Genomic DNA, 15,952 nt, shown 5'->3' with positions numbered 1-15,952 from the left:
AGTAGTGAGGTAGACAATAAGAATAGCTTTTTTAGTGTGCAGTGACTAGATAAAGTCCCATAGACAGCAAGGATCCTTACACGATCAAGGCTCAGAAATGTAGCAAGTAGATAATTAAAATGGGACACCAGTGGTTCAATTGTAATTTTACAAAGCTACGAGAATACTTTGTGCGCAAAGAAAACGAAAATAATGACTTTACTCAATAATTTGTCTCCTCCGCGTCACCCTAAAGTACCATTTTCAAGAGTATCACATATGTGAACAATGCATGCAATGCATGTACGGATACACCGTTCACGTTGTTTACTTTGATCAAAACAAACAACGTGTCTGCGTACATACTACTAAAATTCACATTATAGGGAAACATCCAACAGGACTGTGCACCTGTTACGGTAGTAGACTGGACAGAGGATTAGTGCACAATGCAGGAGGTTTATTGATAAAACAGAGGTAATAAGGCAGATGAAGGTGAGTTGAGACTTGATGCTTGAGTCAGATGCAGAAAGGATTTACTGAAAGATGTTATATCTTGCCAGGAACTCGTGAAAGCAGCACACACCCCAGGATGTTGGTGGAGACGAAGGACGATGCCAGATGGAGGAAGATAGATGATAGAGACACAGGGAACCTTGAGGTCTCTTGTTTTGAATGTGTGTCTTTCAAAAGAAAAATTGAGAAAAGTCTATTATATTGTAACTCACAAAGGGCAAAATATGCATGGTTGTGAATCGACCTGTGGGAATTTGCATATTCAGATATATCTTATGAATTATGGAATGTTTCATGAATTAGTTCTTATGAGTTATTTCAATATTAACAATGATTAACAAAAATACTTTATTTAATCCACTCGCATGATTTTATGTTTTTGAATAAGTCTAACATACAATTATTGCAGAGCTATTTAACTGCTGTCAGACTTGCAGGGCTGACTAAGGATAAAAAGAGAAGAGACCGTTTTGGTCCCTGGGGAGGTGTGAAAACCACCAGTAATTTTATTTGACATTTAATAAAGAATAGTGTTTTCTGCCATATGATGCATGGAAACAGCTTAGTTTAACACACTGACCCTTTGTACTTTCGGCCTGCACGTATACACTTGCAAGTGTATAAAAGAGGATGTACTGCACCCCTATATACTACTTCTTCTTCCCCTTCCTTTCATTCTTCTCTCTACTTCTCTTTTGGCTTTACTCTATAACTGTCCGGGTGCACCTCAGACTTAAAGATCTTTTATGAAGATTTTCATTCTCTTCAGAGTTTTGTTAATCCTTTCAGGTGGTCGTTATTCATTCCATATTATTTGTATTAATTCTAGATTGATTGTAATCTTTTCCAATTCTACTAAATATTTTTGGTTTGACTTTTGATTGTCCTCAACTAAAACTGTACTAACAGGTGCATATGCTGTTTTGCATGTGCTTAATGAAATTTAATGCTTCATTTTCGAGTTGATTTACAGTTATTATTTTTGAAACTTTAAAAATAAATTAGCATATTCCTTCAACCCAACCGTCTGACGTGGATTCAATTTTGCAGCAATAGGCTAGGCCAGAAAAAAATTACTCAACACTTTGTCTTCTTGAATTAATAAAGTAAATAAATTAGGATTCAATATGGTTTCAAAAAACATAGGAAGGAGCCCTCAGAAAGGCAAAGCATCTTGCAGATTAAAAGTGACATATTCACTTTTATCTTTATGATCCATATGTTGCTTGCAACAATGCAGTCGGACTACACAGATATTTTTGAATGACTGTCAATGGGGAAAGATGCTCTTAGCTGTCAGATGTTGTAGTTCTGACATCAACCAGCTGACGTCATGATAACAGTTTCTTCCCTCAGGCAATCCATCGCATGAACACTTGACAATAATTGTGGAACACACACTATTTATACACTTATTTATCTAACACACATACTTAGTCTACATTTAATATACCTGTACATACAATTGTCAGTTTGTATATTGTTATTCCTTATTTACTTGTTCTATTTTTGTATTCTTTTTATTATCTGTGTTTTTTATTCTGTCACTGTCACAGCTTCTGTCACGAAAACAAATTCCTCATATGTGTAAACATACCTGGCAATAAAGCTCATTCTGATTCTTATTCTGATAATACACTTTGGATGTGACGGGTATGATGACTCCTCTGTTTCTAAGGCACATTTGCTGTTGAAATGTCCCCTTAATATAAGACTAGGCTAGTCCTCATAAGCCTAAAGAAGGTGCACACAATTTTCAGTTGTGTTTATTCATTTTTTTAAATGGCATACACATTGTCTATTGTTAACAGGACACCATAATACAAAGAAATAGGTATTTTTTAAATGTGATTTCAAGTGGTTTCTCCCCCATTGGAGCCCATTATAAATGAAAACACTTCATCAGGAAAGCACTGAATATGAATTCATACATTAAGACCCTTGTCAAATGACCACAATTCAAATAACATACAGTACAAGCATATTTTGTCCCATTATGCGCTTTTACAAAGTCTTGATGACGTAGACGTGGGGGCGTGTTTGAATGAGCCGTTTTAGGGGTGGCGTGGCAGAGTCATAACTTTTATAAAGAATATCTCTTTGGGTTTAAAACTAGTCTTTGCAACTTTAGGGATTTCATTTATGCACGAACAGCTTGTAACACTCCAAAGAGAAAGGAAAACTTGAAATCGCATCATATGACCCCTTTAAAACTAAGTATCACCCTTTGGAGTGGACTTAGAGATTTGTAACTTTGTAGATCTTTTTTATGCCCAAACATACACACTTCTAAAAGTGACCCCTTTAACATAACATAAATGTACAACAAACAAAAAAACACTTACGCTCGGCGCAATTTTTGCCTTTCCACCCAGGCAAGCAAATTCTATTGCCAGCATTGTCACAGGTAAAGTGAACGGCAAAAAATAGAGCAGTCTTCACCATAGAATTCATTGCGCACTGTGCGGTAGGAAAAGCATTACTCTCTTTGTTCTCCGAGATCCACATCCTGGGACCATTTCGGACCAATAGTGAGATTTATTTTTATGAGGGTAATTATTTTCTTGGATTCACTGTGAACAATCAGTTAAATCATGCTGAATTCATTTGTTCCAATAAAGAAAAAAGATTTTCACATTTATTGATATTTCACACTACAGGTAATGATTTAAGCAGCAGATCTATACTATAGGTCTTGTAAATGTATATAAGCAAACAAAAGCTGAATTTCATAAACTGAACTAATTATTTGTTACTGCAAATATTTTTCTTTTTTTTTCTTTATTATTATTATTGTTATTATTACTTTTTTGTTTAAGTACAGACAATATATTTTATAAAAGCATGTTTCTGATCGTAATGTGAACAAAGTATACATGTATATGTTTCTTTTTTTAACCTCATAATTTTTCAATCAAAATGTCATAACTGTATCTTTCTGTGAATCAGCATACTCGTCTCTGGTAACATATGCTGAACTTTTTTAGTTATTTAGTTCACTCAAACCCCGTCCCTTGCAAGCATGTATTCATCTGTGTCCATTAATTGAGTACAATATATCCACATCTCAAAATTATGCAAAACTGATGCACAGAACCAAACCTGAGCTCTATATGGCTGCATTATTTGTAATATCTCTACGTCATCTATTTTGTAAAATGATCAATTTTCACTGATAAGCCTTGTTTTAACAAAAACCCCGGATAGAGTGGTTGAGTGAATGTGGTCTGGACTCTGTGGATGAGGGTCATTGTGTCAGAGACGCTGTAGAAGGACAGAATCCCTGCTCTGTGATCCACATACACTCCTATTCGACAGGAGCTGGAGAATACAGGGAGTTTAGTATGTTTGTTATTGTGCCAGAATTGGCAACTGGTTGGAGTGCAGGACAATCTCCAGGACTGATCATTCAATCCAAATCCACACTCACATCTCTCTCCCTGCCTCTTGATGCTCTTATATGACACTGATATACCCACACTGTCAGTACCACTCCATTTAACCTCCCAGTAACATCGTCCACACAAGCTTTCTCTACACAACACCTCATTCAATTTATCAAATCTGTCTGGATGATCAGGATATGACTGGACTTCTTTGCTGCAAGTTGCCACTCTGTTCTCCTCAGACAGTTGAATAGATTTGTTCACTGTGTTTGCATTCATAGTGAGCTGACGGAAATCTGATGGAGAGAAAAATACAAGATTTTATAATTATAAGTAGAACTTGTATGTTTTTGCATACAAACATTTGAGTGTTTATTTGAGCATAATTGGGGAGCAGGGGCAATTGCATAAAAATTTGTGTTTTATAATTCTATATTTCCTTCCATTCATTTATTTTGGTACTATAAACAATATTTCACATTTAATTTACTGAGTTATATTCAATCTGTATATATATATTATATATATATATATATGTTTTTTATATATTATATATTTATAAAATACACTTTTTTAAAAGTTACATTCTTAGCCCAAGAGGGAGCACACCGCAGGTCATGTGACAAGAACCAACCAATCAGGTTCACCCTTTCCTTAACATTGAAAGCTCAGCCAAGCTAGAGGAACAGCGGGTCATAGCTGTACAGGGATACCCATTTCTTAAATTGGCAGTGCGTTCCAAACGGGATATATCGCCCTCTGAAGGGCACTTCGGAGTGAAAATAATAATGGCCGCCATATTGAAGTGTTGTTCCAAAACGAAGTGCTCAAAACTAGCCACTTCAAAGGGCCCTTCGGAATGGAGGATTTCGAAGGGTTCAGCTGATGGACACTTCAGGCCCCCATGATCCTTTGCGCTGATTCATTGCATGATGATGGCGCCTCTGTATAACGACGCAGAAGGGCACTTCAAGAAACAGTTGCTTGGTCCCCTACACCCTTCAACCCTTCGAAGCTCTCACTCTGGAGGGTAAACCCTTTGAAGGGATTAGGGCATAGGGATGAGCCCCTCCGAATGGAACACAGGGTAAATCTAGTAGAGCTACTGCAAGCGATTAGCCTTTTTCACACTTCCACGTTTCTGGCTTCCTGATTGGCGCTTGCAGGGTCAAACTTTTTCCGGTGACAACAGCGGCCGTACTTAACAAGAATGAATTTGAGAATCAAAGTCTTTTTTTACAAATTAGATCCTATGAAAATGTATGAACTGCCAGTACTGTACTCTAAAAAGCACACACATTTCACAGTTAACTGTTTGGTCCGCTCGGGTCATCACAAATACTAGTTTGTTTCATTATAAAAAAGTTATAATTCAGTTAGCTTTGCTGTTCTGTCCGTTTGGTGCTGGCTGTGCATTATGACTCTGCATGTGATCCCCCCCCTCCCCACCTATTATTATTATTAAAGTAATGTTGTATTTTCTACTTGCTCTCCTTTGAATTATTAATGTGATGGTGTAAATGTACGTTTTATAATGTGCCCTGGCAAATACATATTAAACAAGAGATGACTCGGATTCATGGCTTGTTCCTATTCTATCGGGATTACGTTGTTGTGTTAAGTTTAGTGTGCTTCAACCGGACTGAGAACTGTTTAATATATTCGTGAAAAAATGTGTATCGATGTTGTCATTTTGAAGTAATTTTCCTTATTGTCTTACATTGTAGGAACTCCTCCCTAGTCTTGTGTTCAGTGATGGGAGTAATATTGATGTATGTGACTAAAAAATAAACACACAATAAAAATAATTATTACAAAAAAATGTACATTCATATTCAGTATACTAAGTTTCTTCTACATTATCACTTATTTCTCAAAGAAAACTTTACCTCTGTCAAATATTTTTTCAGTCTCTTCTTTGCAGAAATCCTCCAGTTTTTCTTTGAGTTGAGAGACAGACTTTCCCACATCATCATAAGACAGCCGAGAACCGGCATTGACGCTCTCTCCAGTTCCAGTTGGGGCAGAGAGAGACTGAAAACTCTAGAGCAAATAAACAGAAAAAGACAAAAACTTAAGCTAATTTTTCCACTAACCTACAGCAGGACCGGACCTTCCAAAGACTCTGAGGGAGACGCTTCCATTCACAGTAAAGAAAAATACTTATCGTCTCTTATTGTCTAGTGGACAACATTAGTATTATGGCTTTGTTCATTCACAGAAACAAATAAATGCTGATCAGGACCAGCAGAAGCAGCCTAAGGGGAGCTCGAAAAAGTATGTTTTAAGAAAATTAAAATTAACAGGAACAAATTCAAAACAAACACGGAGAGATATGCATTTTGTAGGGCCTGGCTGAATTTTGTTTTTAGATCTTATAGTTTCAGTGTTATGAATCAAAATGGAAATTATCTTATTATATCTCCACCTAGGACAAATGTGTGTATGTGAGTAGTGGTGGACATTAGAGACAATCTCTATAAAAGCATATAAAAGTCTCTGTGGTTTACGGTCCCTAATGCCCAGACACTTCTGGGGCAGAAGATGAAGAAGAAAATCACAACAAACGCAATGTGGTTTGGACTCCTAAGGTTATCCAGGCATGAAACACAGCTCCTATCTGAGAAGAAAACATTACTAAATCTTTCTGTCTGCTAAAAAACTACCAGCTACACCATAATTCTTTCATTAAATGTCTTTTGGATTGTTTTTAGTTTACTAGGTTAAAATTAGGAAAGTCACTTTAGCTCACTTTAATGACAAAACACTTGTAATGACAGTCCTGTTATTCAGATCTCTGTTACCTGTAGGAAATTGATGTGATCGTCTGAGTGTAATAGCTGCTGCAGCTCAGCATCTCTCCTCCTCTGATCATAAATCTCCTCCTCCAGTTGCTTCAAGAGTCCTTCAGTTCGACTCACTTCAGCTTTTTCTCGATCTCTGATCATCTGTATCATCTCAGAGCGTCTTCTCTCAATGGAGCGGATCAGTTCAGTAAAGATCCTCTCACAGTCTTTCACTGCTGCCTGGGCGGAGAGCTGTTAAAATACAGACAATCAGTATGTTCACTTGGATCAGCTTGTGGCTTGAGTAGGACTAAAACAACATTCTTAATTTGGTAGGTGACACTAAGTAAGTCTGAAACCACTTTTCGTATTATCCAGCATTTATGTGTGTCCCCATCTCAAAACTCACCTTGTGTGTCTTCACAGCCTCTTTTAACTCATGAAGCTCTTTTTCTCTCTCCTGAATTCTATGCTGTAATGTTCTCTGTGTGTCTTCTAACTGTTTCTGTTGAACAAATGAGGGTCAGTAAATATAAAGAGCCTAAGCTGCCATATAATTTCTAATTATAAATTATTCTATTCAAGATAAAACATAAGATTTGTTACATAGACACATTATTGTGACACTTGAATTAATTGTAGAAACGTTATTTCAGCTCTCTACGATAACTTGTATTATTGTATTTTTTTTTCTTTTCCTACCTGCTTCTCTATCCTCTCTGATGCAGATGATACAGTGTCATGGTTTTTGTGTTCATCCATTGCACACAGATAACAAATACATTGCTTATCAGTACGACAATAGATTTCTAGTTGTTTATCATGTTTAGAGCATATCATCTTCAGCAGTCCTCCAGTGGCATCAGTTATCTTGTGTCGTCTACCTGAATGAAATTCCTCATGGCGCTCAAAGTGAGTTTGACAATAAGACTCTAGACACAGCAGACAGGACTTGACAGCTTTACGTTTCCTTCCAATACAAATATCACACTCAACATCTTCAGGTCCAGCGTAACTGAGAGCACGAGCTGTTTGGACTTTTGTTGTCTTCAGTTTCTCCACCATTTCATCAAACATCACATTCTTGTTTAAAGCAGGTCTTGGACTGAAGGTCTGTCTGCACTGAGGGCAGCTGTAAACGCTCCTCTGATCTTCTTGATTCCAGCAGTCTGTAATACAGTTCATACAGTAACTGTGTCCACAGGGGATGGTCACCGGATCCTTCAGTAGATCCAGACAGATTGAACAGCTGAACTGATCCTGGGTCCATGAAATACTGGCTTCTGCCATTTTACTGCAACTACACACAGAGACACACAGTGTAGCAGTAATGCTAAGGTTTCAGTTTCCCTGAAATGAAGAGTTTCCTGGTTGTGTGTGTTTTTGAGAGTCGTGTGCAATAGCACAGATTCATATAATAATGACCACTATGTGTCAGTCTTCTCAAGAAGACATCTAGAAAAATCTCTATTTTATTTGTTTTAGAATTTGGCAATCACCATTTTTTATACACAGCCTCTCAGTCAATCTGAAGGGGAACTAAAAGAGATTGCATTAAAACATTTGTATTACACTATGTGTAATAAATGTGCCATGCTCTATCATTAGTTCAACCATACTAATAAACAAAAATGACTTTAGATAAACTAAAAATTGTGCTTCATTGGTTTTTTTTATTGCTGAAGAGTGTTGAACCTTCTTCTCCTGCGTTCTTCTGTACAGATGTGAATTAAATTTTCCTTCAGCCTGAGGTTTATTCATTACCCTTTTTGGTGTGAAAGGGCTTTTACATTTGCTATAAACAGAACTTCTTATATTAAAAACAAACAATCAAGCCCTGCTCATATTTAAAAAGTAACACAAAAGTAACGTAACGCATTACTTTCCATAAAAAGTAACTAAGCAATGTAATTAGTTGCTTTTTTTAGGGAGTAACGCAATAATGCATTACTTTTAAAAGTAACTTTCTCCAACACTGTCAGTGAAACTGTGTGTCATTTAGCAGTATAGATGAAGTAGAGCTTATATAAATATATCAAATTTAGTGTACATCTAATGACAATAACATTATATCAGTACATGGTTGACTGTGTATCATTTTGCATTTTTATGTCATTTAACATGAAATATCACAAGTAACTTTTTTTTTTTTGCCTTGAACCTTTTGCAACATTACTTTCAAGACAAGACATCCTCCAAATCGACCCTAAAGTAACAATTGGTATCTACATTAATGAAGATCCCACACCTCGAGAGTATTCACCTCAATGGGGCATAAAAGACCCTGGGAGCAAGCATACCCTCTTCAGTACATACCCATAAAAATATCCATAAACTCTTAAATACTTAGTACCTTTGAGTTCACTTCTGTGGGGATGAGACCATTGTACCAGTTGCACTGAGACATTTCAAATGATATTGAACATGTAGGCAATAGTTGACTACTGTATAGTAATTGTTCATAAAAAGCATAGATTTTGGGTGAACTCAGCATGTAGAGAGGGGAAGAACAGGGAAGAGAGAGAGTGAAGGGAAAGAAATGCAGATGAGACAATAGGTGTGATCTCAGTGGGATGAGGATGCTAATCTTGCAAGAGAGCATTCAAATGTTAATTTCCAGAAGAGAGCATGCCTCTCTGTGTCCACATAGCTTGGCACAGTGGTTCAGAAACCTACTGATAGAATGGGAGAGTATGCTAGGAATGTGTGTATTTGATTGCTTTTTATTTTCAGAATTACTTGTGGAATGTAGAAAACAATACATTAGGCCAGTTTTATTAGGTAAATACCATATTTAAAAGAGGCCTCTTTGCAAAACAAATTTATGAATTTTATCAATTTAAAGTAAAGTAAAGTAAAGTAAAGTCGTGACGTATTGTCAAGTATGGTGACCCATACTCGAAATTGGTGCTCTGCGTTTAACCCATCCAAGTGCACACACACAGCAGTGAGTAGTGAACAAATCCACACACACACACACACACACCGTGAACACACACCCGGAGCAGTGGGCAGCCATGCTGCAGCGCCCGGGGAGCAATTGGGGGTTCGGTGCCTTGCTCAAGGGCACCTCAGTCGTGGTATTGAGGGTGGAGAGAGCGCTGGACATTCCCTCCCCCCACCTACAATTCCTGCCAGCCGGGGGCTCGAACTCGCAACCTTTCGATTACGAGTCCGACTCTCTAACCATTAGGCCACGACTTCCCCCGTGGGGGAACTTCCCCCCGAATTTACAAATGGTTACCAATTATTTCTTATATATGAAAAAAAAAAACTTTTCTTTCCTTTTTCTGAAGGGTTCTATTTTATTTATTTGTTTAATAACGGGATTGCACCAGTAGTAGGCGTTCGTATTACAATGATTTACATCCGAGTTCATGACGGAGGTAAGTCAAAAAGGCAATAGCATCTGTCTCCAAAAAGGGGCCAAAGGCGTGATATTTTGACGCGGAATGCAGCGCGGATCAAATCTACTGGATACTTTTTTATTGCTCTGCATGTCATCAAAACATTACGCGAGCACTGTACTCATACAGTTCGGTGTTTTTGTTTTTTCCCTAACCGCGATCGCTTCGTATGCTCAGGTATGCTAGTGTTTTTATCAGCCCGTCTGCAAACAAATTAGTATAAACATTACCAGGTTGATAGATAAAGCGCTTTTGAGAATTAACAAATGCTTTCACGCTTTTAAACGCCTGCTCCGCGCTCAGGAACACATAGCCAGAAAGTTTAAGTTAACTGCTGTTCCATGTGGCTCTGTTTTTGTGTAACGTTACATGCAGTGCAATGGCAGAAGCCAGTATTTCAGTTGGTGAGGATCAGTTCAGCTGTTCAATCTGTCTGGATCTACTGGAGGATCCGGTGACCATCCCCTGTGGACACAGTTACTGTATGAACTGTATTACAGACTGCTGGAATCAAGATGATCAGAGGAGAGTTTACAGCTGCCCTCAGTGCAGACAGACCTTCAGTCCAAGACCTGCTTTAAACAAGAATGTGATGTTTGATGAAATGGTGGAAAAGCTAAAGAAGACAAAGGCCCAAACAGCTCATCCTGCTCTGAGTTACGCTGGGCCTGGAGATGTGGAGTGTGATGTCTGCACTGGGAGAAAATACAAAGCTATCAGGTCCTGTCTGATGTGTCTAAACTCTTACTGTCAGTGTCACCTTGAACAACATGGCACATTCTTTAAAGATAAGAAACACAGTTTGATTAATGCCACTGGACGACTCAAGAAGATGATCTGCTCTCAACATGACCGACTGCTGGAGGTTTACTGTCGCACAGACCAGCGATGTATTTGTTTGTTGTGTACAATGAATGAACACAAAAGTCATCACACTGTTTCAACTAAAGCAGAGAGGACTGTGAAACAGGTAGGAAATGCACATAGTATTATTGCAAATGCTAGTTGCACATACATTTATGATGCAGTACACTAAGAGCTGCATGTTATTTGTTACTTTCACAGAAACAGCTTTGGGACATAGAAAGAAACATCCAGAAGAGAATCCAGGAAAGAGAGAAGGAGATTCAGGAGCTGAAAGAGGCTGTGAAGACTCACAAAGTGAGTTTCAAGAGGATTAAGAATTTTTTAGGCTCTTTCAGGACTCTTTTCGGACTTGTCTTTCTGCCCTAACAGCACTCTGCACATACGGCAGTGGAGGACAGTGAGAGGATCTTTACTGAACTGATCCGCTCCATTGAGAGAAGATGCTCTGAGATGATACAGATGATCAGAGATCGAGAAAAAGCTGAAGTGAGTCGAACTGAGGGACTCTTGAAGCAACTGCAGCAGGAGATTGATGATCTGAGGAGGAGAGATGCTGAGCTGCAGCAGCTTTTACACACTGACAATCATATCCATTTCCTGGAGGTAACGGATTTTCTTATTTATTAGCAATTTATTTATTATGTAATGGGTTATCTTGTTATTGTGAATCAAATCTGTTCTGATTTTGTCCCTTTGTAGCGTTTCCAGTCTCTCTCTGTTCCTCCTGTGGCTAGAGACAACATTAATGTCACTTCGCTTCTCTCTTATGATGATGTGGATGAATCTGTCTCTATGCTAAGAGAGAAGCTTGAGGACCTCTGCAAGGAAGCAACAGAAAATATATATGGTGCATTTTTTAATTCAGTAATTTGTTTGAAATAATGTATCATATCATAAGCACTAGAAGAAATTGATAAAATTCTCTATCAATGTGAATAACACTGAATATGTTTCTTGGTTTTAGTAATACCACACATGGAGATGGGTACCACCTCTGAACTCAGGACCAGAGATGAGTTTTTGCAATGTAAGTGTTGATACAGTCCTCAAGAGAAATAAATGAGTGATTACCCTGTCAGTATTTATAGGTTATACTTTCCTGTTGAAAAATCCAGCATATGCTTGTTAGGTATGTTTTGAAGCATGGCTGCTGGTTTGAGCTTTTTTTAAGATGGTCCTTAGCTGGTTTAAACTGGTCATGTGCTGGTCCTGAGCAGGACCAACATATGACCATCTAAGAAGCTCATGGCCAGCTAAGGACCAACTTAAACCAGCAGCCATGCTTCAAAACATACCTAACCAGCATATGCTGTTTTCTTCAACATGGGTTACATATTACCATGCTGCTTACGCAGCAACTTCTTTATTCACACTGTTCTGATTGGTTTCTTTTGTTTTTGGTTTATTTTCCTATATATCCGGTTAGGTTTGTTTATAATAGTGATCGACCGATATTGAATTTTTATAACCGATACCGATACCAATTATTTGTATGGCTATGTGCCCGATAACCGATATGCAGAACCGATATTTATTTACTGTTATAAAGTAAATAAATGACTGCGTGAAGTAAGTCCATACTTCACTTTGGTTTTTCCTCCTTTCAGTCATCTTAACAAAAAATGTTTTGAGAATTAGCAGTCTTTCATGCAGGGCTCTAGACTCATTCTTCCCACTGATCTCAATTTTGCGCACGAGCACATAATTTGGTTGCAATTTGTTTTTTGTTTTTGCTACAACATTTGATTAATCAATGCATGCTGATGAACTTTTATCATAGTTTATAGTTATATGGTAACGAAAGTTTTCAACATTCAACTCGTTCTTTTTCATCTGTATTATTTGTGATTTAAATTTTGTGAACAGGAATTCCTTTTTTCGTGCACTTTTTACTTTCAAATTTGCGATCTTGGTGTCACATTTTACAAGAAAAGATCATTGTCTGTTTTGCTTATATCTATACACCTTCAACTTTTTAAGACTAAAACAAAAGATGGATTATGGATTCATTGTTATTCTTAATTAAAAAGCGCAACAACAATAAAACAGTACGTTGACAATGACAAACTCTTACATAACATTTATCAACAAAAACGAATAAGACGAGGCATGGCATAGGACACACCACATGCTGTACTATATACCTAGTATATTACAGAATGTTTAGCAAACTCTGAGGAAGCAAATAAATATTAATATATATATATATTTTTAATTAAGGAAAGCCTCCATAGCATAACCTGAGGTAAACAGCAAAGATAACAAGCTTCTCAAAACGAAAACAAAAAGAAAAGTAAAACTAAACTGGCTGTAGCTGACAGGACTTGCATGTTTTTTCTACAAGAACACCAGCATGTTCACCTTCTCTGGTTTAAGAAGCGGTCTTTTACTTTAGTTTGAAAACAAATCCATCCGTTGCGCTCCATCCGCGACGCGCACCTTCACGCTCGTGCTGACGCGGCGAGTATGAACCAGGCTCTAACCACTAAGCGCTCGTGCTGAAAGCACCTCTCTTCACGTGATCAGTGAAATCTGTCTCCTGCTATAATGTGCTGCGGCTGGCAGCGCGCGCTGTATGAAGCAGACGCTTAGGAGTAGCGCAGACCTGGCACTCGTACAAATGCGACCACGTCAAATTTTAACTCGCAAACAATTACCATTTTGGTCGCAGTCTAGAGCCCTGTCATGTTCAATTTAATCTTCATATTACAACAATAAAAAAACATTTTATTTATAAAAAGCTTTAGCAGCAACACTAATATTAGCAGTAAGCAAAATTAACATAGAAAGTCTAATGTTTTCAAATGGAGAAAATAAAGGAAAGGAGTTATATCAACTTCATTTTTAACTACAGTTTTAGTAGGTTTATAAGCTGTTTAATAGGATAAAGAGTGAAGAATAATTCACTGGATAATGTTAATTCACGGAATAATATTCTCTGGAATATTGGAATATAACAAGCATTGTATTTTATTGCATTTCTCAACTGGCATGCTCTAAATTATGCTGCTGACAGCGCGGTTTATATGCCTTTACACAGAACTATAGGCTACTCAAACTGCGATCGATCGCGGAGATAATAAATAATTAATTTCCATAGAGTTGTATTAATTTAGATGTTTATAAACGAAATAATGGTTATATAGTAAGTGTTAATACAATTTAGGGTGCTTCAAAAAAGTGAATCTTGTTAAAAGTTACATGCGGTGGCCGTGCTGAGCATTTCTTGAGCATCAACCGCTGAGTGAACTGCAATATGAAAGCGGCTTCACGAGACTAATGATTAGCATATAGACAACAGAGAGAGAATTACATTCAATGCTTTTCTTTCCAACATGCAATCATTCATGGCTGTATTATTTAATTCATGCAAAGTTACGTCTTTATTGGGAGAGGACTTGACGGATTATCTATGTGACTCCGACTTCACGAGACTATAGACCACAGAGAGAATTAAATTCAGCGCTTTTATTTCCACCATGTGCTAATTCATGGCTGTGTTATTTCAGGCAAAGTTATAGCCTATCTTTATAGAGACAGGGCTTGACAGAGTATCTTATTTATCATATTTCTTAGAGCCAAGTTGCATTTAAACTATATATCAGGCATTTATGTAATACATCTAATTTGTGCATTAATGCCTGTAATATTAAATAGTTTACTAACTACAGCAAATCAAGTACCTGCACGCCGTTGCTGTCTCGTCTCCCTTCAGATGCGCTGCAATTGCGATCCTGCACGCAATTCTGAAAACGTCCACAAGATGGCGGTGTTTATCGGGGAATCCGATATTACAAAACCGATATTCGATTATGAAAAAATGCTTAAATATCGGGAAAAATATCGGTAAATCGATATATCGGTCGATCTCTAGTTTATAATTTTGGATTGTCTCTACATTTTCACTTTTGCATATGCCTTAGTTTTAATATTTCATGGCTATTTAATAATCCTTAGCTTTAAGGTGGTTTAGTGCAAATTAACTGTAATAAAACCTGTAAAATGGATTCATCTCCTAGCACATAATTGTTGAAAACAGTGACATTGACATGGTAAAACTTTAACTATGACAAATCAAAATTCTCTTTCTCATTAGAATTAACATAGGATTAGAGAGAAGGTTATTTTAATGTACTGTAATATTTAAAATGGTGCAAATTTGTTTTCAGATTCCCACCAACTCACCCTGGATCCCAACACTGCACATAAATATCTCCGACTGTCTGAAGGCAACAGAGTGGCTACATTTATTGGGGCTGACCAGCAGTATCCTGTTCATCCAGACCGATTTCATGGTTTTTCTCAGGTGTTGTGTAGAGAGAGTGTGTGTGGACGCTGTTACTGGGAGGTGGAGTGGAGTGGGATTGCTGGTGTGGGAATATCAGTGTCGTATAAGAGCATCAGCAGGAAAGGGGGAGGTTTTGAGTGTGTATTTGGATTTAATAATCAGTCCTGGAGATTGTCCTGCTCTGACTCCAGGTATTCATTCAGACACAATCAGAAAGCAATTAAACTCCCTGTGATCTCCAGCTCCTGTAGAATAGGAGTGTATGTGGATCACAGAGCAGGGATTCTGTCCTTCTACAGCGTCTCTGACAAAATGACCCTCATCCACAGAATCCAGACAACATTCACTCAACCACTCTATCCGGGATTTGGGATCAATTTTGGATCAACACTGAAACTGTCGTCTGCAGAGATTCTGTGAATAACAGTGTCATATTTCAGGTTTAAGCATTCTGGTAAAAAGGAATGTTTTTTTTTTTGGTGTAATTGTAATGAAGATCTGATATGTAATACTATGCAATGAATGATGATGATTAGAGATGAAAATGCTTTGCTATCAATGACAACTAATAAATACTGTAAGTCATACTGCAGTTATACAAAGCAAAATAACAGTAAAGCATTTTTAATGATTTGTCTATTTCATTTATGAATCTGAAAATATTATGCAATGTATGTGCACTGTGTAATAGTAGTATTTTGAGTTTAGACAGGGACAGGGAGG

General features: G+C 37.5%; 2 protein-coding genes across 2 annotated transcripts; one reads left to right on the top strand and one right to left on the bottom strand.

Annotated features, from left to right (window-relative positions):
* Positions 1-2,275: 2,275 nt before the first annotated feature.
* LOC306846106 (E3 ubiquitin/ISG15 ligase TRIM25-like) lies at positions 2,276-8,046 on the bottom strand. Its single transcript, XM_079379224.1, has 6 exons — positions 7,370-8,046; positions 7,077-7,172; positions 6,686-6,919; positions 5,771-5,924; positions 5,602-5,661; positions 2,276-4,177 (listed from the first exon to the last, which is right to left on the bottom strand). The coding sequence occupies exons 1-6, from the start codon at positions 7,955-7,957 to the stop codon at positions 3,642-3,644; spliced, it is 1,668 nt and encodes a 555-aa protein (XP_079235350.1). The 5' UTR covers positions 7,958-8,046; the 3' UTR covers positions 2,276-3,641.
* A 1,986-nt stretch (positions 8,047-10,032) lies between these two features.
* On the top strand, positions 10,033-15,862 carry LOC306846105 (tripartite motif-containing protein 16-like protein). The gene is made up of 7 exons (XM_079379223.1): positions 10,033-10,251; positions 10,450-11,044; positions 11,140-11,235; positions 11,311-11,544; positions 11,641-11,788; positions 11,906-11,968; positions 15,111-15,862. Exons 1-7 carry the CDS (start codon positions 10,244-10,246, stop codon positions 15,647-15,649), a joined length of 1,683 nt encoding a protein of 560 aa, XP_079235349.1. The 5' UTR covers positions 10,033-10,243; the 3' UTR covers positions 15,650-15,862.
* The last annotated feature ends 90 nt before the right edge of the window (positions 15,863-15,952 follow it).

This window comes from Barbus barbus (assembly GCF_936440315.1).
Source record: "Barbus barbus genome assembly, chromosome: 26".
In the NCBI taxonomy this organism is placed as follows: Eukaryota; Metazoa; Chordata; class Actinopteri; order Cypriniformes; family Cyprinidae; genus Barbus; species Barbus barbus.
Note: the sequence above shows the minus strand (reverse complement) of the source record. Positions and strands in the feature narration are given on the sequence as shown.

Excerpts from the sequence above, each read along its gene's own strand:
- LOC306846106 (XM_079379224.1), bottom strand. The coding sequence starts at position 7,957 with ATGGCAGAAGCCAGTATTTCATGGACCCAGGATCAGTTCAGCTGTTCA. Across the intron at positions 5,925-6,685 it reads ATCACATCAATTTCCTACAG|AGTTTTCAGTCTCTCTCTGC; the intron begins GTAACAGAGATC and ends TATTTGCTCTAG. Across the intron at positions 4,178-5,601 it reads TAGGGAGGAGTTCCTACAAT|ATTTCCGTCAGCTCACTATG; the intron begins GTAAGACAATAA and ends TCTCTCCATCAG.
- LOC306846105 (XM_079379223.1), top strand. Across the intron at positions 11,045-11,139 it reads CAGAGAGGACTGTGAAACAG|AAACAGCTTTGGGACATAGA; the intron begins GTAGGAAATGCA and ends TTACTTTCACAG. Across the intron at positions 11,236-11,310 it reads AGGCTGTGAAGACTCACAAA|CACTCTGCACATACGGCAGT; the intron begins GTGAGTTTCAAG and ends CTGCCCTAACAG.